This window comes from Lissotriton vulgaris, chromosome 2_1, assembly GCF_964263255.1.
Source record: "Lissotriton vulgaris chromosome 2_1, aLisVul1.2, whole genome shotgun sequence".
NCBI lineage: Eukaryota > Metazoa > Chordata > Amphibia > Caudata > Salamandridae > Lissotriton > Lissotriton vulgaris.
In genome coordinates this window covers 1,804,425,620-1,804,450,494 of record NC_141687.1, presented here as the reverse complement: position 1 = coordinate 1,804,450,494, position 24,875 = coordinate 1,804,425,620, and the positions used below count along the sequence as shown (strand labels likewise).

General features: G+C 42.0%; 1 protein-coding gene across 2 annotated transcripts in view; it reads left to right on the top strand.

Annotated features, from left to right (window-relative positions):
* OSBPL5 (oxysterol binding protein like 5) overlaps positions 1 to 24,875 on the top strand; it is an 841,363-nt gene that overhangs the window by 627,554 nt on the left and 188,934 nt on the right. For both annotated transcript variants that reach the window (XM_086957869.1, XM_086957868.1), the window contains exon 14: positions 14,480 to 14,578. In XM_086957869.1, the coding sequence (XP_086813995.1) occupies positions 14,480 to 14,578 (99 nt within the window). The remainder of the gene's footprint in view (positions 1 to 14,479; positions 14,579 to 24,875) is intronic.

Genomic DNA, 24,875 nt, shown 5'->3' with positions numbered 1-24,875 from the left:
CTATTTTCCAAACCCCCCCTCCCTTCCTTTCCTCACCACTTCCCTTCCACCCCCAATAACCCATCCCCCCGCATCCCCCCCCTCCCTTCCCACCCCTTCCACTCCTGTCCTGGGTCTCCCTTCTCTATCCTGCATTTCCTGACCTTGCCTCTTCTCTCTCTTTTCCGCTAGGTTTTCTATTTATTCCATCTTTATGACTATTGAAGGTTATACACTGTACATTTTGATATATTTAAACCCTTATGTTTCCTTTTTTATGAATTTTAGTACATGATTTTAACTAAGATATGAGAACGTGAATTTTACTACCTTTCTTGTCTTAGGGTACTTTACCATTATGTTTCTCTGCCTTAAAGATTTATTCCAAAAATGAATATCCGAAATGACCATTGAATAAGAACAGACTAGTAGGGTTAACAGTCTAGTCTATTTTTAAATGAAATGAAAAAGGGACTTATGCACTTACCACTTTAAATGGACAGTTTAGACTGCGGGACTCTATGGTCCAGTTGAAGGCAATCGCCGAAACGCGTTGACCGTCCTCTTTGTTTGCACAAAATGGTGTTGTAAAAATAAAAATTATCTCTACTTGAAGAAAATCATGCCTTGGAATCCGTTTGGGCTGTGGTGTATCTGGACTGCTGGGCCGCGAATTGGAGCTCGGCTTGGTCCTTTCTTTGCCTGAGAAATATATAGCTGCATAGCCCGAAACGCGTCATGGTCGGTTGCACAAGAAAAACCTGCAAATAAAAAACAGTTTCCTGAAGTCTGTGGTCTGTCTCCTGCTTCGCCAGTTCTTTGAGAGTGGAGGTGGCAACTTGGAGTTCCTGCATATATATATATATATATATATATATATGTATGTATGTATGTATGTATGTATGTATATATATATGTATAGACAAAATCTTCAAACAGCACACTCCCGCTGTAGAAATGAAGACACGGACCCATAGGCTGCAGTGAAGGAGATTTATTTAAACCTCACAGGTTACGCGTTTCGAGCAACTTGTTCTCTTGGTCACACACCGCGCACCTGGTCAGCAACAAATTTATTATTTATTTATTTATTTATTTTAGATTTTTGTAAAGCGCGTAGTCACCCTCGAGTATCCCAGCGCTGAACCTTGTGCTCCTACAGGGGAGGGGCGAAGGAGACTTCAAGTAGATCAGGGAAAAAGGAGGGTTTTGAGGGACTTCCTAAATTTTAGGAGGTTAGGTTCCGCTCTAAGGTTCGGGGGAAGAGCGTTCCATTTTTTGGCCGTGTTTACAGAGAATCTGCGACCGCCGAAGCGGGCTTTCTTCACCCTGGGAACCGCGATGAGGTTGCCCTGTTCAGACCGGAGCGCTCTCGATGGTCTGTAAGGGGTGATCCACGAGCTCAGAATGGGGGGGCCAGCGTTGTGTAGGGTTTTGTGGGCTAGGCAAAGGGCCTTGAACGCAACTCTTTCCCTCACTGGGAGCCAATGAAGTTTTCTCAATGCTGGTTTGGCCGATGTTCTTGAAGGGGTGTTTGTGAGCAAGCGGGCTGCGGCATTTTGGGTTTTTTGTAGGATCTGGTAGGTGGTTTCCGGCGCGCCGAGGTAGATAGCGTTGCTATAGTCTAGTCTTGCTAGCACTAGACCTTGGATTAGCAAGAGACGAGACTGGAATGGAAGTAGGGGGAGTACCTTCCTACATGATCTCAACAGCCCATAGCAGATGCCTGCAGTTTTCCTCGCCTGAGTCCGGAAGGTGAGGTCTGTCTCCAGCCACACTCCTAGACTCTTGACCTCTGTTTTGGGGGACGGGGGGTCGCCCATACAGGCGGGCCAGATGTCAGGAGGGAGACTCGAGGTTTTGTGGCCGAGGAGCAGGATCTCAGTTTTAGATCCATTGAGCTTTAAGTCCGAGTCGCTCATCCATTGATGGACGGTGGAGAGACAGTCACGCAGGTTGGAGGGTTTTAGCTTGGGGTGTGAGAGAGTCACCACCAGCTGGGTGTCGTCAGCATAGCTGACGATTGTAACTCCGAATGGAGCGACCAGCTCCTCCAGTGGGGCCATATACACGTTAAAAAGCGTGGGGCTCAGTGAGGAGCCCTGAGGCACTCCACACTGGAGGGGGATTGAGGGGGAGCGGCATTCTCCTTCCCAAACTTGGAAGGAGCGTTGGGAAAGGAAGGATGTAAGCCATCTCAGCGCACTGTCATGTATGCCTATGTTGTCTAGGCGCTGGGCTAGGACCTGATGGTTGACAGTGTCGAATGCCGCGCTGAGGTCCAGGAGGACCACTGCCACTGATCCTCCTGTGTCAATGATTTCCCTCGCTTTTTCTACAGCAACCAGGAGGGCGGTGTCTGTCCCCTGCCCTGGTCTGAAGCCGGTTTGGGAGTTTTTTAAGAGAAGGTTTGCCTCCAGGAAGTGGGACAGCTGTTTGTTTGCAAGTTTCTCTGCGACCTTCCCTATCCAGGGGAGGAGCGAGATGGGTCTGTAGTTGGACCAGTCCATGGGGTCTAAAGATGGCTTCTTCAATAAACCTTTGACTACGGCCTCCTTCCAGCTTTGAGGGACTTCGCCTTGTGTAAACGAGGTGTTAATAAGGGCCGTGAGTCTAGTTACAATAGTCCGGGCGATGTTTTTTGTAAACCGGACGGGCACTAAGTCGCTGGGGGCGCCACTTTTTGTGGCTGCTAGGGTGGATGCCACTTCTTCTTCCGTAAATGGTCCGAATGAGGCTAGGTTGGGAGGTTCGGAGGAGTCAGTGAGATTGTTTGACATAAGGGTACAATTCTTTGCTGATCCGGGGGTGGCTTGATTAGTAGCGGGTAGAGAGGAAAGGATTTTCTTTATTTTATTATCAAAGAAATTAGCCAGGCTGGTGCATTTCTCCTCGGCTGCTTTGGGGTCCAGGGATATCTGCGGGGGAGCTGGGACATTGAGAAGCTCTTTAAGAATGGAAAAGGTCTCCTTCGCAGAGCATGCAGAGTTTTTTATTTTTTCCTCAAAGAAGGAGCTTTTTGCGCTGTGGAGGGCTTGTTTGTATGCCTTCATGGCTGTTTGGTAGGTGTTTTTGTTCGTCGCCGTTTTATTTTTCCTCCAAGTCCGCTCCGTCTTTTTGCACTCTTTCTTGAGGATGTTCAGGGCCGGAGTGTACCAAGGGGCATGGTTAATCCTTTTTACATGCTTGAGGGTGCATGTTAGTGGGATGAGGCTATCTAAGGGATTGGTGAGCCAACTGTTGAATTCCCTATCGGCGGTGTTAGGGTCAGTGGAGAGGGGACCGTCGGATTCCCTCAGCTTTACTTCCCATTCTTCTGGTCTTAGTTTATTCCAGCGTCTGGTACGAATCTTGGTTTTTTGTCTAGGTACCGTGGCGGGCTGATAGGGCCAGTGCATGGGGACCAGGAAGTGGTCGGTCCATGGTAGTGGGGTGGGGTCTTGTGTTTGGAGATTAGCAATATTATACACATTTTTTTTTTTTTTACGTGATGCTCCACCTCTTCTGTGAGTCACATGGTGTATAAACATAAAAAACACACTATTGTAGTTTTATCTACGTGCACACCACTAAACAAATATGAAAATAGTGAGTAGGGCACTGGAACAAAATAGCTGCATGAATGCAAAAACTTTGATATACAACATAATGTACATAGGTAATATGAAGTCCTGTATCTGATTAATGGAGAAACGAATCAATCAAATTTGGGTTCAATAAAGTATAAACATATATAAAAAAATATATACTATCTATATATATTATTTTGTTCGAATATCAAAAATATATATATATATACATCATCTGTCTATTTACAATCCTATGTACATATTTACAAATGAAAACTCCATAGATCACTACATTGACAATCAGGACCTTTCCTAGATTCAATGATTCATAAAGATATAATTTAATCATGACTAGGATAATGTACATTAAAAGTGCCTTAACTCATATACCACTACCTATAGTGATTCCTACCAAAAAGAATTTTTTATAGTGAAAGCAAAAGAAGAAGAAGAATCCTAGTTGATTATAATAACTCAACAATCAACATTATTTACAATAAAGTTTGTACAAAGAGATGAATATTTACAGGGAGCTTTACAAATCAAGATCTATGTGAGTAAAGAATCTTGACTGGAATTCTGTTGGGTGCAACATCGGCGCAGTAGGGATTTTCTTTACAAGTGCCCGTTCATATGTTCAGTAGGACCTTGAAAAGAAATTATGAAAGACCGCATGTAAATACCCTCAAGTAATGATGAGAGAATATGTCAACAGATAAACTAGTACAAGATGATAAGATGCAAATTCACAACAAATGATGTAAATCCTCAGTAGTATTTAACCCGTTCGGGTATTTGCTGTCTAGTAATATTATATACTCGGTTTCTTTTTTCCTTAACAATCTTTCTCTGTCACCACCTCGTGCGAGGGGCGCTACCACATCAATGACATAGTATGATAGATTTGACAAATCATTGTTATGTGTGGACTTGAAGTGGCGTGCCACCGGGTAAGTGCTGTCACTGTTAACTATTGCTCGTAAGTGCTGCAAGATCCTGACGTGCACCTGTAGCTTGGTGCTGCCCACATAACGAAGGCCACATGTGCACGTCAGGACATATATTGCGAACTCACTATGACAGTTGTAATAACCCTGGATAGCTTTCCTGATGGGACTGAACGGTGTATGATAATGCGAGGTGTTAACACCGAATTTGCACGCCCTACAAGAGGAACATTTAAAGAAACCTTTCTGTTTGAGCCAGGCACTGCCACTGCCCAGCTCCGGGCTGTTCTTGACTAAACAGTTGTGCATACTGGGGGCCCTTTTATAGGTTATAGTCGGGGCACTAGGGAGCATATCACTCAAAAGACTGTCAGTTTGGAGGATAGGCCAGTGCTTCCTAACAATAGACCTTATTTGTCTCTCTTGTTTGCTATATGTTAGAATTAGGCGAGGGGCAGAGTTGTCTGACTCTTAATCTTCTGTTTCAGATGTAAGAAGTGCTTCCCTAGGTTTATCTCGACAACGTCTAAGGGCACTATTCAGAATATTTTCTTTGTAGCCTCTCGCTCTAAGTCTGTTGATGGTGTTTTGAGCCTCCTGCTCAAATATTTCTGGAGTGCTGCTGATTCTTTTGGCACGCAGCAACTCGCCGTATGGAATATTGGCAATTACGTGCTGTGGGTGTTTACTACTGGCGTGCAGTATACTGTTACCAGCCGTAGGTTTACGGTATAATGATGTGATAACAGTATTGCTGTCTATGGTTACATGGACGTCTAGGGAGTCTGCTTGTACTTTACTAATGTTGGCCGTAAAGAAAAGATTGTCTTTGTTTACATTGAGCGCATCAACAAAGGAACGGGCACTTTCCTCATCCCCCTCCCAAATGCAGAACACGTCATCAATAAACCGTTTCCAGTATTTGACATTTTGAAATCCAGGCGTTGCGATGAGACCGCGCTCCTCCCACCAGCCCACGTGTAAACACGCGTAGCTGGGGGAGAAGCATGATCCCATCGCAACACCCCGGACCTGTCTCCATACATTTTTAGCAAACATGAAGTAGTTATTGTGTAGGCACCAGTGCACCAATTCGCATAACATCTTGTTGTGTGCATAGTATTCACATGATCGTAAACCAAGATAGTGTTTGATGGCATCCAAACCCTTAGAGTGATCTATTGAAGTGTACAATGACTCGATGTCTAATGTTAGTAAACACCAATTGTCTTGCCACTGGATGGAATTCAGTTTGTTTAAAAAGTCCCCTGTATCTTTAAGATAACTAGGTAAGTCTTTCACAATGTCCTGCAGAAAATAATCAATATATCGTGAGATATTTTCTCCAACGCTATTGATGGCTGCTATAATAGGGCGGCCCGGTGTGGGAATTTTCTGCTTGTGTATTTTGGGGATCAAATACAAAATAGGTATCACAGGATGTTCTATGTGAAGATAGTCAAATTCAGTTTGTGAGATCAAATTATTTCTTTTGAATGAGATAAGCATTTTCTTCAAATTGTCTTTGGCTCTTTTATATGCCATCCCATTGGATCTTTCATAACATAAAGGGTCATTAAGCTGTCTCATGGCTTCCGCCGTGTATTCATCCTTTTTCCACAAGACAATATTTCCCCCTTTGTCAGATTTGTTTATAACCACTTCCTGATTTTGACTCAATTTTTTCATTAATGTATTGTATTGAATGATCCTGGCATTGTTCTTATGTGTTTGTGCCTGCACAGTACGGTTTAACTTTTTCAGATCTTCCGTGACACACTCATGATATATGTCTACCGCATCTTTTGGCATGACAGGCATAAACGTGCTTACCGGCTTAAAAGGACTTTCTCCAGCTCCTTTTTGGCATATATCCACATTCATCAGTTCTCTCTGAGTATTAGGAACAACTCCATCATGTGATGTTGATTCAACAGCCTCCCCTAGGTCACACAGGGTAAGCAGAAGCCTTGCATCTCGTGCTGCTGGGGCTGCGACGGTTGTTACTGTGTCCGTAATCCTTTTGGCATTACTTTCCTTATGTTTGGACACAGTCTTTGAAGAAAAAAACTTTTTAAGTTTTAGTTTACGAATAAACTTGAACACATCCGCTCTGGTGTGGGTGTAATTAAATGAACTTTCAGGACAAAAATTTAGTCCTAAAGCTAGTAATTGTTCCTCTGCCGCTGTTAGGGTTATATCAGAAAGATTGGTAATGGTGCAATCCTTTATTGTTTCTTTTTGTTGAACCATTGTTTCTTTTTCTTTTGCTGCTGTTGTGGCTGTGATTGCTTTTCTCTTTTTGCGTCTTGCATGGCGTCTTGCGTTGCGCCTTTTGCGTTTGGATTCTTTTTCAGTCTCGGACGCAGTGTTTGAAGCCGGTCCTCTACTAAAAAATCAATCTCTTCGCCGAGATCTAAAATCTTTCCTGATTGACCATCAATGTTGCTGATTTCCGAAAGGGATGTACTGGACGTGCTGGAAAATGAGACTGTTTCAGCATCCGAGTTTTCAGTCAATTCCTCCTGCTGATTAGTTCTAACCAAGCCGCCGCTGCCTCCACTCGCTGCTGCTTGCTTGGATAACTTTACTTGCTTGGCTTTATCACACTTACGGGCAAATGTGTAGATTTGCCCGGTTTCATAATCCTTTAAATCCCTTGCGAACTTGTGCACTTTTCTTATTTTAATGCGTTCTTCATGTTTGTGCAGTCTCTCGCTTATCTCCTTGCGAGAGTTCATTATCAGCAATTTAGTGTCAGGATCAGCAATGGCATCTAGCTGCTCATTTAAGTCCTTAATTTCCTCCAACAGCTTTTCGCGGTCTATAACCGCATATTTTATGAGGACTTTAACTAAGTTCATTGAAGCATTCAAGTTTAACTCACCCCACTCCTTTAGCATCGCCGGGTTGGGGTCTTCAAAGCTGGGTGCCAGCATGATACGCAGACCACGCGGAACCCGATCCGCTTCAACATATTTGGTGAGCGACTTGTGCTCCCACCATTTGGTGATTTCTGACTTGGTTTTCTTTTCTAGGACTTTCAAGAGTTGTTTGGCGTCCTGTTGTGCACCACTAGATTGAATATTTGCTGCGTTTGCAGTTGTAGCGCCCTTCCGTATATTGTTGAAAAGCGTCTCCGCGGCCTCCTCCCTCTCTCTTTCCAAACTTGTATATATACAAAACCAGAAATGTATTAGCCCATAATGTGCGTAAATACTGTTTTTTCGTGAGAATGACAAATGTAAATATTATTCATTTAATCAGAATTTGTAGGTCGTAGAGAGATTCTACTATGTACTTTTGCATACTGTAAAATGGCCGCTATAGTTGCTCTTTCAATCACATGGAGGTGAACGTTTTATCACGTAATGTTTGGAGTGTATTTAAACATGGAGGCTACATGAATTTATGAGCGTGAACAAGGTTTATTACCGAAACGCATCGTTTTTCCCTTGCCTAAATAAATTTACTGCAAGCAACTGGAGTGTTCGAGTGGTTCCTGTTAGGAGTAGGAACTTGTTGAATGAATATATATATATATATTCCTACTGGAGGGCACAACTAGAAAGTTTAATTGCAAGTTTAAATTGACTAACAAGGTTGTTTTTGGCTTTGGATAATTATGTTTAAATGAAATTTAACTGGATTCAGAAAGAGGGTTTTTGAAATGTAATGAACAAAAACTGGTTAAAATGCAACAAGTCTTTTTTAACTACATATACCAGAATCCAACCTGTGAGGAAACAGGAAGTCATGTGATCACCAATTTTAAATCTGTATATATGTGAAAGTAAGAGAGATAACCTCCGACCGTGATCAAGGTGGCAGCAGTCACTTAAACGCCTTGGTTGTGCAAGTTTCATTTGAAATAAAAAGCAAAATACTTGGAGAAGTACCCGTGAGTGCGAATCCTTTCTTCTTTGGAGAGCCGAAGAATATTTATATATATATATATATATATAATATATATATATATATATATATATATATATATATATATATATATATATATATATATATATATATATATATATATATATATATTCACCAACAAACCACTTCATTCTTGATCAATTAAGAGGACACAGAGGGGAGTTTCAAGGAGCCCATTTATTCACAGCTTTGGCATGATGCATTTTGGCGCACTTCGCCTTCCTCAGATGCCGTTTGCACAGGGTTGCACTTACACCCTCCTTGAAACAATCAAAAGGCTCTCCCATTGGTGGAAGTTTGAGCAGACCCCACCCAGTTGATATCTGACGTTGTCCGATATTGCAGACTACTGTTCCCAGCATTCACTATCTGGGTAAGTACCTCTGGTGGGGCCAAATTATGCTCGTAGTGAGCGTTGTTGTGTCTGAAACAGGAGGGGGCTCAATTTCCGCTGAGTGGCCCCGTAATTAATGTGTTCAAAGCTCCTCGAGTCTGCCGATGCCCCTGCCCCGATTGCAGAGCAGACTCGGCCTCAAAACAGCGATGAAGTCATCCTGCTTTCCCATGAAGACACGGACTGCCGACTTGCAGAAGCCACATATCTGCGATGATTTCGGGGCAGGCCTGTGAGATCCAATCCCTTGGAAACAAGTTCTGCCACACTGCCAGCAGTAATCACAGGCCACTTAGCAGGGCGGGTCCTCTTTCATGCGCCACTGGCATGCACGTGTAAATTTCACCAACAAACCACTCCATTCTTGAGCAATTAAGGGGACACAGCAGGGAGTTTCAAGGAGCCCATTTATTCACAGCTTTGGCATGATGCATTTCGGCGCACTTCGCCTTCCTCAGATGCCGTTTGCACAGGGTTGCACTTACATCCTCCTTAAAACAATCAAAAGGCTCTCCCATTGGTGGAAGTTTGAGCAGACCCCACCCAGTTGATATCTGCCGGTGTCCGATATTGCAGACTACTGTTCCCAGCATTCACTATCTGGGTAAGTACCTCTGGTGGGGCCAAATTATGATCATTCAGTCTTAAACAAGTCCTAACTGGAGGTAGCCCTAACAACAAGTGACAAGTACAAATTCCCTTTACTATTATTTAGCGAACATTCAGTGGCAGTCCTGACAAAATTATTTTGAAAATGAAAAAATGCAGGGTTAGACACAAAGCGGACCTATATATCTTGCATTGCTCCATGCCGCATGCCACATAACAGTCTCTGACTGACTTAAGGTGTGAGCCTGCAGTTGGGAGTTTGCAACATTCATATGCAATTCAAGTTCTCACTAGCTGGTGGTGACTTAATAAGCTGTTCTGCATTATATCAACCTCTGTTGCTTTGAAGACCTTATGATAGATTGCATCACGAATAACATGGAACAACTAGATCTTATTGTTTCACTGAAGGTCGCATCCATTTTAAATCTTGATAATATTCTTGGAGAGGACAGCTTTGTAAAAATTCATAAATCTGGCAAAGAAGCAGTCCTTGACAGTCTCTGCTAAGAGATATATAAGGTCTACTTAATGAGAATACCAAGTTATATGTTGTGCCAAATTCGTTGGGACTAACCGCAATTGCATTGATTCTAAAGGCAAGAATACATTGTATGTTGTGTGGCTATTACAAGCTTATTGTATTGCTCAACAAGTAAAACATCTTCGAAATTCTGGCTGTTAAGTTTAATTATAGCTTTGCTTTCTTTACTTCACCAAAATTAGCTGGGTTTGTACCCTGTAGTTTTCTGTTAGACCACACTTGCATATTAGTAATTACTGTTGATGTCGTGGAAAGTAGAGTCTCTCTTTTCAGAGTTATGGAGGTTGATGCATAGAACATACTTGATGGCATGAGTTGGCAACTCATAGGCGCAGTCAGTCAGCAGTGTAGAGTTATGTAAGATGTTATCTCAGAATACAGTAACAGTCGTTGTGATGAGCTTCCACTTCATTGCAGTCTCTCATCTTTCAGTAGTGACCTGAAAAGGTTGCTCAGAACCACTGGTGATTTTTGCCATGGCTGTATCCATAGCTGTTGTTGAGTATTTCCGCACAAACTCTTCAATTGGTTTAATTAAGTCCCGCTTTGCATGGATGATTTGTTGATATTCACCTCCAGTTTAGATTCTGCTTTACCAGCATCTGAGAATGATTCACCAATTTTTCGTTTATCTGTACTGATACAGAGTGAGGTATTTGAAAAATGAAATCTTTCACTGGAATAGGGAGACACATATCCATAGTAGGTCACAATTTTGGTGTCTAAGATTTGCAGTAATGAAAAAATATGTTAGATATTACAAAGGCAGGTGCGGTGTTCAGTCATTGACCTTTATAAAGCGAATGAATCTTATAAAAGGATCATTCTAAACAAGTTTATTGAAATGTTTTGTTTGAGGAGGGGGGCTGGACAAATTTGAGAAAGTCTCTGAAAATGTGTGGCTGTGCTCTCCATATCTTAAAAATATACTATTAAAATGACAAGTTCTCAATTAGTGTTGCATATTTTTATTATGAATCAGTTGGTGTACTAGTATACTCCCATTCCAATATAAAGTATTCATACAAATACCTCCAGTCAAAATCTAAAAAAATAAAATGTGTCGACTCTTTGGTGCTCTGTTGCATTTTCATGACATCCTTCCAAACATGAGAATACCTTATTGTTCTGATTATCAGGGAACTTTGAACCTCCAAGCCACTTCTTATACTCTTTTGGAAAAGAGGGGATCCTCCTGAGCTTTTCATGTATTAATGGCCCTGGTGATAACTTTTCACACTTAAAAAGACCTGCCAGATAATGAAGCAAATGTTAATTGGAGGCAGAGCTGATGTACTAATCTTGGGATCAGATTGCAAAAACCAGATCACACAATCTCCTCAAACCATCTGACCAGCTAAACATGGTAAACCTTACAACCAGGTTTACATAGACTGCATGCAATCTTATAATCATTTAGGACTCCAATGTAAATACTAATCCCCAAGTAGGGGCTCCGGTTTGCCTGGCATTGTCTGTATCTTGGAACATGAATTCTTGAAGTATGAACTTCGACATGCAGTTTGAAGAGAGAGATAATGATTTTGAATTCACAACTTTGGGCACAAATTAATGCCATTAAGATTCTAGTGGCACCAAGAATCCTGTATGTATTTACATATATTCTTATATGTGTCCTTAGTGGGAACATTCCAAAATAGATAATATTCTAAAATCCTTCATCTGAGACCTGAGCATGACATACAAGTTAATACTCAACAAGCCAATAATGCCGTACTGGAAGCTGTAAATATATCAGTTTGGAAAAGTGTCATGAGGTTTGGGTTTGATAACAACTGAACGACTATTTCACACCTCTGCACACAAAACAATGGAGACTTATAATGCTAAATATGTCTTCATTTGGGTCGAGAGGGTTTTATGCCTCTCACAAATGCTTCAGTTGCAAAAAGGTCTATGACTACTTAAACTACTTACTTGATTGGAGTAGATAGATTTACAAGGAAGACCTTTCTTGGGTCGCCTGCAAATCTGCAGATTGCATTTTTTGGAACATATTATTTGTTGATATGATATGTTACCCCACCAAGATGGTGGCATTTTCCCTTAGAAGATAATTTACCAGCAAAGGAGAAATCAAAGTAGGTAGATGTCAGTGTTTGCATGGAAGTAGTATTCTCCTAAAAACATTAATCCTCCAAGGCATCCACACTTAGCATAAACATTTTGAGCTCGTAAAATGACCTGAAACCTTTTAAAATAAATTGTTCTTGCAGCTCGAAGGATAAAAGGAATGAAGAATTTGCAACACTTCTAATTCCTGGCGCTTAGGTAGTAATACCGGTTCATTCACCCAACCCCACTGTAGATTTACATTCAATCCTTATTTAACAGAAAATAAATAACAGGATTTATATCACTAAAAGCTCTTCCAACTCAATTTGACTGAATAGGTTAAATGTTGAAAATGTCGTTTGATGGTGGGTTCCTACAAACATATGGGCCGATTAGGATTGCGGTGAATCCGCATCCTCCGAGCTGGTGGAAGCCACCACCGGCCCGGAGGATGCGGATTCACCGCCTTGGTGAGGGAAAACACCAACCGCCACATTACGATGGCGTTGGGATCAGCAGCGGACGGCAAGTCCGTCCGCCGCTGATCCGCGATGGGTGTACGCAAATATGGTGGCGTTGTCTGCAAGACACCACCAGCCATATTACGATGCAGGCAGAAACATGCTTTTCCACTGCAGCTTTTCTGTTGTGGAAAAGCATGTGGTCTTTTGTTTTTGGGGGCCCGTTGCGAGGCCCCAGGGTGTTGGGGGGTGGGGGGTGCACATTGGGGGTACCTATGGTACCCCTCTGCATTTGCATGCACAATGCTGCAGGCACCGCGCGGTGCCTGCCGCTTTGTGCATGCAAATGCACAGCATGCATATTTGACTTTGCGGCGGGTGCTGCTTAAAGCAGCAATGGCCGTAATGTCAAATATACGGGATGTGACCGCCAGGGTGGCGGTCCTATCCTAATTCCAACGGAGGAACCACCTCTGCCCCTGCGGACGGTCCCTCCACCTCGGGGGTGGCGGACGGACGCAGGTCCGTCTGCTATCCTAATAGGCCTCATAGTTTTACCTGGAGGAAAGACGCCTGTGCTAGGATCGGGACACAATACTGTTCCTGTTTCACTTTGGAGTAGAGATGTTCTCATATACTTATCAGGTGCTGATGCCAATCAAGTCAACTGCTAAAAACCACCTCTCACTTCAAGTACAATGCACTGTGACACAGCAATTGCAGATCACCTTTACCTATGGTGTTGTCTCTTTTGTATCTGTGAAAATACTTTTGCAATAACCGCACAGATGCCACCTTCCATTGGGTCCACAACCAGTGGACTGCTTCTTTCTAAAATACTGGTCAGCCATGTTGTCTCTAGGCCAGCCGGACAAAGGAGAAGGAACATGGGCTATGAACTAAGGTTGTCTGTCCTCTGAATTGGTTAGACTTTGGAGCTCATTTAGAGCCTGTCAGCTGACCCACCAGCCCACTAGATTTACAGGGACCCCACCCTGCCAGGTGAGGATCTCTGTGACCAAACGGCTTCCACCACATTGGTAGATGTACTTTCAATGCAGCTATTTTTTGGCCCACTAAGCATTCTATTTTGCTGTTCAGAAAGAAACCCATAAGGCCTTGGCACAAGCCTGTGGTAGTACTGCATACCTAATGGACTCATGTTGGTCCCTACAGATACCAAAATGGGAAAGCCGGAGACCTGGAGTTCGCCAAATCACGGAATGGACGCAAGTTAGTCCAGCTTCGGCATACCCCGACAAGGGTACATTTATACATATATTATGGGAGTGCACTCATGTCAAAACATACTGGAAAGGAATACATCGTGGCTTGCGGGAAGTGCTTGGGACACAAATTGATCTTGATGTCAAGAGATGTTTGTTGAACATATGGGAACACACTGACCTGAGTACCAAAGAAAAAACATGGGTATTGATGGGCCTGATGGTCACAAAACGTAATGTGGCTAAAATGTGAGGCGCGAGTGTGGCACCTTCCGTAGAAGCATGGAAAACAGATATGGACTGGTGTATGATGAGGGAAAATACTGTTTATATTGCAAGAGGCTGTCCGAAGAAAATGGTCACAAATGTGGGGTAAATGGAACGAGTATAGAGGTAATACTTGTGTTCCACCCACTATCCCCTCCCCCTGTCTCACCCACGATATAACAATACTGTACCAATATGTCAATTATTGTAATATGTAACTGTATGCCCAATGTACATACAAGCTATAGACTGCAAGAGCCTCTCCTTGATTGTTGTGATATAAATGTTGTACTACTGTCTTTGATCAAAAGATTTATAAAAAAAAAAATGGGAAAGCAGGCATTTATATATGGTGTAAAAATTGATTTAGTTATTGGACTGAAAGGTCAATCTTTTAGTATATCTTTTTCATTGAACATATGAAAAGTTATAAAGTGCAACATTTGTAATATATTTCTTTATGAACCACAGGTAATTCACTTTCTGCAATACTGGACGGCAAAGCTCGACTTACATTCCTAAGTAGAGGAGAGGATTACATAATTACAATGCCGTACGCACACTGTAAAGGTGAGAGGTCTACATGTTAAACCTAAATGTAAGAGCAAACCCGTAAGCAAACCATACTGTGCTGCATGTTTAGATCATGATGACAGTGGCGGCTGCCTCTGTATTGGGTGGTAGGCCGGGGAGGCATGGCTCTCCTCCGCCCTTGCTCTCTGCCACCGAAGCACCCAGGCTCCCGGACTCTCCCAGCCAATCACGACGCTACAGGAGCAGCATCACAATTGGTCTGAGTGGCTGCTCAGGTAGTACCTGGGAGCCTGGGCAAATTCTCCACTGGGTTGTGCAACCCAGCCCAGTGGAGAACACCTCCTTTTTGCTCCTGATCTTCTTGGACCTAGACGCTCCTTGGTCTCCGCTAGATTTGTTAGGCCTCCCTGAGTTGAAAGAGGCTCCCTTCTTGCATGTGGATTGTGCTTTCTCCTAGGGGGCGACCTTTGTAACCCATATTTTGGCAATATATTCCTGAGTTTGACTGTTCAAGCTAGGTCTCTATTTATTTTGTGGCCATACGTTCACCCACTCCCTCTTCTCTCCCTCCACGTCTCTATTCTGGCCGTCTACCACTTAACATCTTGGATCCTTATTCACAGTTCAAGCTAATTCCACTGGACATCAATACCTTTACTATTGAATACTCTCCAAGCCTATCTAAAATGCATTGAAATGCCTCAAACATAGAATTCTCAAAGCTCACCCTGAAACAGTAATTTCTGACCCTTACCGATCCTTAATTGAGGAATCTAAGACTTGCGATCTCATCTTCTACTCGAAAAGAAGAGCCAAATGGAAGAATGGAATGGGGGTTGGGAGCACACTACCTCATAGTCCCAGCACAGTTCGCCCCTTTGCATCCTGGTAAATAGAGTACAAGTTCAAACTTACTTTAAAATTAGCTGGAGTTTTTCACCAAAGTTGGTGCAGACATTGCTGTATATCTCTAGACACGTGTTTCTGGGTTGAGCCCTTCATCAGTAGAGAGAAGCAGTTTTAGAGAGCAAAGAAAAATCATCTGGGGTTGCTGGAAATGCTGCCAAGTTCCTCTCAGGTCACAGTACCACTCACAGACACACAGGTGCATCTCCAAAGCTCGTCAAATGGAAGAATGCTATCTGTTCTCTTTGCCTGATCACCTCTTCCAAAAAATTTGCACATGGAACTAGGTCTGTGGAAGCCTCTTCAACCACTTTCAAAGTGGATACTACTATCTGCATCTATAATAATGGGATAATCCTCATCCAAGCTGGAGCCCGCCATATGTAAATGTCAAAATGTCATGGTACTCATAGAGCGCACTGTCACCAGACGGTCACCTTGTGGTGTCGCCTATTCGGCTTCCTGGCGCTGATACTCATACCGCTGTGGAACCCCTCCTGGCTTTCCCTGTGAAGTGTCCACTCCTCGGCACCCCCAGGGTGAAGCCAGGCATCCTTAGCGCTGTTGGGGCCGGTGTGGAGGCTAAGCAAGCTATTGCCCAGAGTTGCATCATGGGGCCCGTGATTAGAATAGGCGCTGAGGTGAGAATTAACAGCTCTGAGGAAATTGAGCCCAAGACCCCGCCAAGGCGGGAATCGAACTCTGGTCCCTGGCCAGAACTCTGCATCAGGGTCTGCCGCTCTAACCATTGAGCCACACTCCTCTGCCATCTAGGGTCATTTGAGGTAATTTTTCACATTATCAAAAACTCCATCTCTAACCAGCTTTCTGACACTCCTAAATATGGGCTCTGCGACCCACCCTCATCTTTGTCCCTCCAAACGACCCCCTCTGGTAACTTCGCCCCCCTGTCACTCTCCCTCTAACCTCCTCTAATGCTTCTAACGCCCCTCTTTTGCGCATCTCGCCTTCACGGCGGTGGGATACAGGTTCTCGACGGGTGAGTGGTATCACCCGGAATGAGGTCATACAGAACACTTCTCCCCTCCTCACCACACCGTATCTCCACTCACCCTGCGTTAGCCCTGGCCTATCTGACCTGTGGTCTATCCCTCCTGCCCCTTGGCTAGAGAGATGTCTTTCCTGAAGCCAGATTCCCCTCCTATGATCTACCCCAACACCATGTCGTTCCTAGAGAATCTAGTTGATCAGCTTAATAGTTTTCCCCTGCCCCCCTGCCATCTTAATAAACTTTCCTTGTTTACCAACCCCTACCTGGAGCTCTCTGGCCATCAACCCAAGACCACTCCCATCAGTATTCCGGCTCAGCCTATGGGTTCCCTGACACACTCCTCGGAGTGTCATCTACTCTTTGTACCCTCTTCCACTTTGGACATTATCTCGCTTGATATCCAACAACTCAAGGCTGTTTTACAAAAGCTCATACTCATCACCACTAAACTGGCTAACAATAGATGGACAGACAGGTCTTCAGGGATCTAAAGACACAATCCTACTCCTGATACTTCCCCCAACTCCAAGCTACCATTCCCCCCCTCTACCATTGACTGTTCTCAATCGTATGCATCCACTCGTTGGAGAACCATACCATTCCCGAACGCTTCCTCTAGACCCATGAATTCCTTCACATGGAATGATATCAACACTCTTCTGCGCTCCTATAATCCCTCTCTCATGGACAAGTCAGATAATCAGGAACACATTCTAGCCATTCATTCGAACCCTCTCTGAAAACCCAGTCACAACACTAATGCTATAAATTTCTCTAACCTCAAGCCAGTTCCCATGTCTAAGCCCGCTTCTTCTGTCTCCACTCCCCATCTGAAGTGCATGCTCATCAACTGTAGGTCAGGCGTGAAACATGTGACAGGCCTTGCTGTTGCTGAACTCATCTTGGTTCAGGATCTGGACATCCTCACACTTACGGAAACCGGGCTAAAGGACTCCTCTGGCCGGATCCTTGACATACTAGTCCCCCCGAACCATAACATCATTAGGCTGGACAGAGCGGACAGACCTGGTGGTGGGATTGCATGTATATATGTATATGTATATGCCATAATAGTCTCATTGTTAAACAATCCCACATAAATGCTCTCTCCTCCTGCGAATACCTCTGCATTGACATCACCAGCAACAGCAGGCCACTATGCAAATTTCACATTGTCTACCATCCGCCGGGTGACAACATCCTCTTTGTTGAATATATCATGGAAATCATTTCTTTTAACGTGGGTCATCATTATCCCCAAATCTTCCCTGGAGACTTCAACCTGCATTGGAATGACTTAAGAGATCCCATAGCAACCACTCTCAAAACCTTCCTGGCGGACCTCAACCTAGTTCAATTATGTGATAGCCCTACACACATTCTTGACTCAATCCGAACCTTATTATAGCTAAACCCACTGCTATTCAATTGGTATTTATAGCCCCATGTGACTGGTCTGATCACCATTATTTCTCCTTCCACATCATCGAATCCTGGTCCAAGAAAAGATCACAAGACAAGAACCCCAGACTTTGGAAACGATCCCTCAGAAACTCAAAAATGAATGACCTGATTTCCCTCAGCAAGATCACCTTGTTTCCTCCTACTGACATGTCTGAGGTACAGGACCTCACAGAATACAACAACGGCTCTTTACTGAGTATTTTAGACTCTGTTGTCCCCTTACAACTTAAAAGAAAGTCCTCTAAAGATTCCAAACCTTGGTTCAACGAGAGCTTAAATTCAGAGAGACGCAATCTTAGACTGGCTTGGAGAGGAGCCCCATCCCCAGAACACCTCCTGCTCCTGAGATCTAGAAGAAGCTCCTACAGTAAATGGATGTATGACGTTACAACGCATGCTTTTACCACGCATGCTGTTACAACGTCAGTTTTACAATGCAAACCTTTACAACACATAGCGCTTTGGGGTGCTGGATAGTGAATAGTTTAATTTACTATTCCAACTCCAGTCCCCGTGGACACTAGGGAAGGTGTTGGATAGTAAATTAAATCTATTCCCTATCCTAGAGCGCGCCCCAGCGCTATGCGTTGTAATGGTTTTTGTTGTAAAACCTGCGTTGTAATAGCACTGCGTTGTAAAAGTTTTGTTGTAAAGGATGTTTCCCACAGTAAACATATGAGAAGGACAAAATCGGACTTCTTCAGAAGCCAACTAGATAATGCCAGAAGCAGACCAAAACAATATTTCGAACTGATCAAACTCCAATCCAACTATCTTCCCACCCTTCCGCCATCTCAGGTACCTGTGCAGCCAACCTGTGAAGTGTTTGCCTCTTTCTTCCTTGGAAAGACTATTAAGATTGAACATGAGCCACGAGCTCTACAAAGCAAACAGCCAACTTTCCTATGCCCGACTAATCTGACTTCCCCGCCTCCTCCTCATCCTTCCTGCCTAGCCCAAAAACTGAGCTCTCTGGTGGGAGACGATCTTCTACGAGTTCCAGCACTCTGTTACTGAAACCTCAAAAATTCCAGAAAAAGAAAACGTATAATCTCCCGTTCTAGGGTATTGCCCGAGCATCTGGAACTCCTTGCCTCCGCACATAAGACTGATTCCCTCTACGGCTTCATTCAAAAAAGAACTGCAAGCCCTATGGATGAATGCCCTTGTTTGACGGCACCTACCGTCAGGAGGAAGTCCTTTGCTTTTGACTATGTCTACGATGCTGGTTTGTGCTCTACCCCTCTATTTGTCTGTTGAACTTACATGCTATATTATTCCTCTTGCCTGGGCATATTTTACTGCTCCTTTACTTGCTTATAATTTCTATTGTTTTTTACTTGCACCGCTGTTTGTACTTTTGTACCTCTGTAAAGCGCTCTGATACCCACTCGGGTCTGTGAACAGTCAAAATATTGAATTTTAAATATTGATATTGCAAAATATCGAGTTTAAAATATCGAGTGGACATAATATCAACTGTCAAAAAAATAGTGGATCAAAATAATGCTGGTAAGGAATATCATTTGTCATAAAATCGAAGTTAGTGATATCAACACTCATAATACAGTTGTTTAGTGATTTAAGTGTTAGTATATGTGTTCAAAGTAAGAATTTTTTAAGTAATGAATTTTATGTTCAATAATTTTTGTGTAATTAAATTCCGTAGCAGGTTGTGGGTTTATAGGGGAATAGGGTGGGAAGTGATTTAATTATAATATGTTTTTGAAGAATTATTTAGAATTAATTAATTATTTGTTAATTACTTCTTTTGCATTATTTAATTCTGTAGCGGGTAGTGGGTTTATAGGGGAATAGGGTGGGAAGTAATGTAATTGTAATTAATTAATGTTATTAATTAATAATTTAGTATTTAATAATGTATATTGTTAATTAAGTTAATTAATTTATTATTAATTAATTATAAATTGATTAATAGCAGCTAATAATTGGTAATTATGTTAATTGTGTTATGTTTAGTATTAATTAGTAATACGTTAGATATTGATTAATAACAATTAATAATTAATTGGTTATTATGTTAATTCTGTTATTTTTTATTAGTATTTAGTAATTCATTAGATATTAATTATTAATTAATTTGTAAATATGTTAATTGTGTGCTTTTTTAGGAGTGAGTTGAGGGTTGATAGGGGAGTAGTTTTATTATTTTTTATATTATGTTTATTTCAAGTTACTTTATTGCGTTAATTGTGTGAATTAATTTAGATTTTATATTTTATTACTAATTGTTTTTAGTTGCACTCACTGGAGTGGGAATAGTAATTTTTACCCACCCACTATCCAACACTTTCCCTACTGCCCCACTCACTGGAGTGGGAATAGTAATTTTTATCCTTCCCCTATCCAACACTTTCCCTACTGTTTCACTCCCTGGAGTGGGAATAGTAATTTTTACCCACCCGCTATCCAACACTTTCTCTAATGTTCCACTCGCTGGAGTTGGAATAGTAATTTTTACCCTCCCGCTATCCAACACTTTCCCTGCTGTTGCACTACCTGGAGTGAGAATAGTCATTTTTATCACCCGCTATCCAATACTTTCCCTACTTTACCACTTGTTGGAGTGGAAATAGTAATTTTATCCTTTTCGCTATGTACCGTATTTAGTATTGTTATATTTAATGTAGTGTAAAATTATATATATATATATATATATATCCAAAAACAACAGTTTTCCGTTTCTGGAGCCCAAGACTCTTCAGGGCGGCCTCATTAAGAATGGGCACGGAACATCCCACAAACGCACTTGCCATGCAAAACAAAGTTATGAGGCCCAATACTGCAATTCAAGCTCGTGCACAGTCCTGCAGCGCCATCTTCCCTTTTCCCTAACGTTTCGGCTGGGTAGCCTTGATCACAGGAGGAAGGAGACACTGACATGCGCTTTGGCGTGCTATTTCAAAGTTATTTTTAATCACATGACTCAGCTTGAAAACATCAACTCCCATAGTGCAATGCAGTCACAGGATGTAAAAACTGGAAGTCCTTACTTCAGAGCCTTGTTGGACATATATGCTTGATATTGCACTGATGTTCAAGTGGTTTTAAAATATGGAAGCAGTCAAGTGAAATGTGCAGCAGTGTGTTTATTCTGCGTGCGACCAGCAGGAACTCTCTGTTGCAGCACGATCTTTGCAGAAGTAATCCTGCTCGAATCCCTTCCACACGCATCCCATTTTCGCTGATTTAGCATCACCTCCGTAGGTAGGGAGCGTGAGTGAGTCAGGCTCCTCAGTTAATATCCAAATATATATATAATTATTTTTTTATTATGTTTTTTACATGTTATAATTAAAAATATATTTAATAGATAAATTATGTAAATATAAATAATGAAAAAGAAAAATGCATGTTTATTTTTTTTACATTACATTTATTATTTATTCATTTTAACTTTTTTTATTTTTAGGTATGTTTTACTTAATTATATTCATTATTTAATTAATTTTATATTACTTTTAAAACATTTTAAAAAGGCGATATTTTAGCAAACTATATTATTGACAACGATATTAAGGATTCTATATTTTTGTACTTACCTGTTTGTAGATAGGAATTTGATATTTTGTCACTCGATATTTTCTCATCAATATTCAGGCAGCTCGATATTCTGTCAGTGATCCCACGGGTCATGTCCGTGCTGTATAAAACTTTTAATAAATAAATAAGTGTGCGTGACTGTTTGGCTGGCCCCAGAGCGACAGCCAAGCCGTCATGCGCACTTAGGGAGGGAGTGCAAACCACTCCTGCTCCCTCTGATGGCGGCAAGGCCTAACCCACCCCTCCCAACCTGGCTGGAGTCCCGTAATGTAAAACAAAATGATAATAACTTCTTGTTCTTATCATTTACTTTTTCTTTTGCACTGCTCAACAAGCAGTGGTGCTACGCTCCTCCACCTTAGCAGAGGAGCAACCACTGCATGCTGATACAAGCTTTTAAAGCTCTTTCCAACCATACAATGCAATGCATTTGTAAACTGTTTATAAAACAAGTATTGTTGAATTACGTCAACCATTGTTTAAAAATAACTTGAGTGTGCTATAGAAAAATGTGTGATGTGTTATTAAATAGATGCATTTATTATTATAATGGTATTTTTAAAGTGTGGACCTAGCTTCAAAAAGCAATGAAGCACTACACATAAATGGGAAAAGTATACAAGAACATTACAGACATAAATAACTTGTCAGCCTTATTCTATGACTCATAGTGCCAGATGTATCAAAGTGGTTTACCTATTCTGTGTCTATGGGAAAATGCTGTAGTGCGGCCCTTAGTGTCCGCACCTCATTTTCTGGGCAGTGTGTCTGTATGTACAGGTTTTTTACACTACCGTTATGGATAAATAGTTGCAAAAGTGTAAACCAACAAAATCCATGGATGAAGGGTGTGAATATCACTCATCTTTATAACAGACAATGGGCGCCATGTTACTAAAAGATACAATACCAACCTGGATTTCTGGGCGGTGATGTACTGTATTATTAAGTAGTGCCTCTGCTCTGCTTTTATGAGAGTAGAAATATAACAAGGGGAAAGCTGAGACCTACCAATATATCCACAAAGATGCAAAGCTGCAAGGAGAAATATTGCTTTGATATATACACTTCTGAACCACTAGGAAGGCCAAAATTATGTATTCAATAAATATGTGTTAATAATATTGCAATATAGACACCTAAAGCTATATAGAAATAGAATGCTCTGGATCAATGGTGTGACTGCAGTCTCATATACCATTGTCAACAAGATGGAAATCAATCTAAAGTCCAAAATAACGATTCTGGGAAAACCAGTGTGTAGCCCCACCAGTGACCTCTGGGCTCAGACAGTGTAGAGTAGGTAAGAGAGTACAAGTACCTTGGCATGCTTCTCGACTGACGCAGCTTCTTTAAACAGTATCTGGAGCATATGTGCTGGAAATAAATAGCTTTTACTGTAGCCTTCAAGCACATAAAAGCAGCCATAGCAACTTCCACATATCTCCCTCTTCAGAAAAGAATCCAGGCTAAACTAGTTCCAACCATCCCCTACGTAGTGAAGACTTGAGGGGAAGAGAGGCAGTTTACTTGGATAACGCAGTCACCAAACTCTTTAAGTCAGTCTTCTCCCTGCCGGGACACTCGTCCCCGGCCCAGTTAAGCAATCGATAGCATGGCAAGGAACCTTCATCAAACTCTGCTACAAGCAAAAACAGGCCAACAGTGGGACCCTGAACCACCATCTCTGGGCGGAAATCACTGGCAGAGACCACTTCCCCGCTATAGCTTACCTTACCAATTCCTTAGCAGCTCTTGACTTAGTAGATCAATGGGAGACGATCTTCACTTTCTCCCAATTGAAAGTCTTGGTAAACAAGACAGTCAAAACATGCTTGTTGCTTGCAGATAAAGATGCATTTGCACGGAGGGGGCATGCTTGGTTCCTAATGGCTTCTTACACCAAGGTAGCACCACAACCATACATTGTCAACTTTGCAAAAAAGCTCCTGATACTGTGATTCAGCAAATCTGCATATAAGAGGCAAACATAAAGATCAAAGAACCATTTTAAGACCAGTTTGGATCCAGAGGGGTTTACACCGCTGGAGGCCTGCACCCATAGCTTGCTTTAATGCAACAGACATTCAGAGCTGCTGAAAGCTCACAAAATACTTGACCAAACTTAACCAAAAATTAACCGCCTAACCGATGCTACTATCTCGGCGGCTAAACTAAATGCTCCCTGATCAAGTTGTGCTCCGGTTTTTCTCTTAACTTGTGTTGCACTGCCACTTTAACAATTACTGGCAGCCTAAGCTTGAGTGCGGCGTTTTATCTTAAGGACAATTTATCAAGGTAAGCACTTTATATGTGTAATATCTTGCAATTTGTCTTCATTTCGTTGAACAGCTTTTTAATATCTTTCGCAACTGCTTTCGTCTTTTTCCTGAACAGATTGTACTTAAATGGTTTTATGTATGCACTTAGTGCAATGGATTTAATGAATTGAGCGCTTTAATAAATAAACTGAAACTGAAACTGTGGTGTAACTGGTCCTGGTATGGACGTCATATAATCTCTCTTCCCTGAATTTGTGAAGAGAACATCTACCAATGGTGTAGTGCTTGTAGCTATGTGGGTTGTACGTGTTTGCACTATTCTGGGTTGCTTTAGATATCTGTGAGTGAACAAAAGGGGCTGCTTCAGGGTGTTTTACCTCACAGATGTGGCTCTTTAAAGCAATCAGCTACGGCCTGATTCACATAGGCAGAGAACTCCACACATGTAAAGATGGGACATTCCTATATTTTTATGTGTGGAATTCTCCGCCCAACTGTAGAGTCTCCACATTCATGAACGTAGTATTAAAATGCAGTTTTGTGAATACCAAATAAGTGGAAATGTGCACAAAAGTTTACCTTTGTAAATGCGGCTCCTTGTTTTTCTCAATTGCACTTCAAACTGAACATTATGTAATTTCCAGCCAGGATGAGTGATAGCTTCACTTTCCCTACTAGACATGTCTGGTTGCTTTGGGACAGGTACAGTGACATGTGGTACTGTTTGGCTTCACTGCACCCTGCACAGTGGGAGTGTCTTAATTTTAGTGATTGAAGTACCTATTAGACATTTGATTCATAGATGAGAGTACAAGGACTCCTTTTTCCTGGCCCCCCTGCAATGGAAAGTCCTAGTTGGCTGACTAATAAAAGGAGTTAAGATCAACTACAACTTACCAATTGCAGTGTAACCCATTTGGTCACACAGTAAATCGCAGAGTCGATTTATGTATTCAGTATGAATTTATTATAATTTCAAAGCCACACTGATATAAATCAGTCAAAGAAACATGGTAAAAATTACAAAATCACTAGAAGATAGCTGAAATGGCATATTAAATTAATCCTCTGTAACTGAAAACAGATGACGAATGCAGTAGCCGCC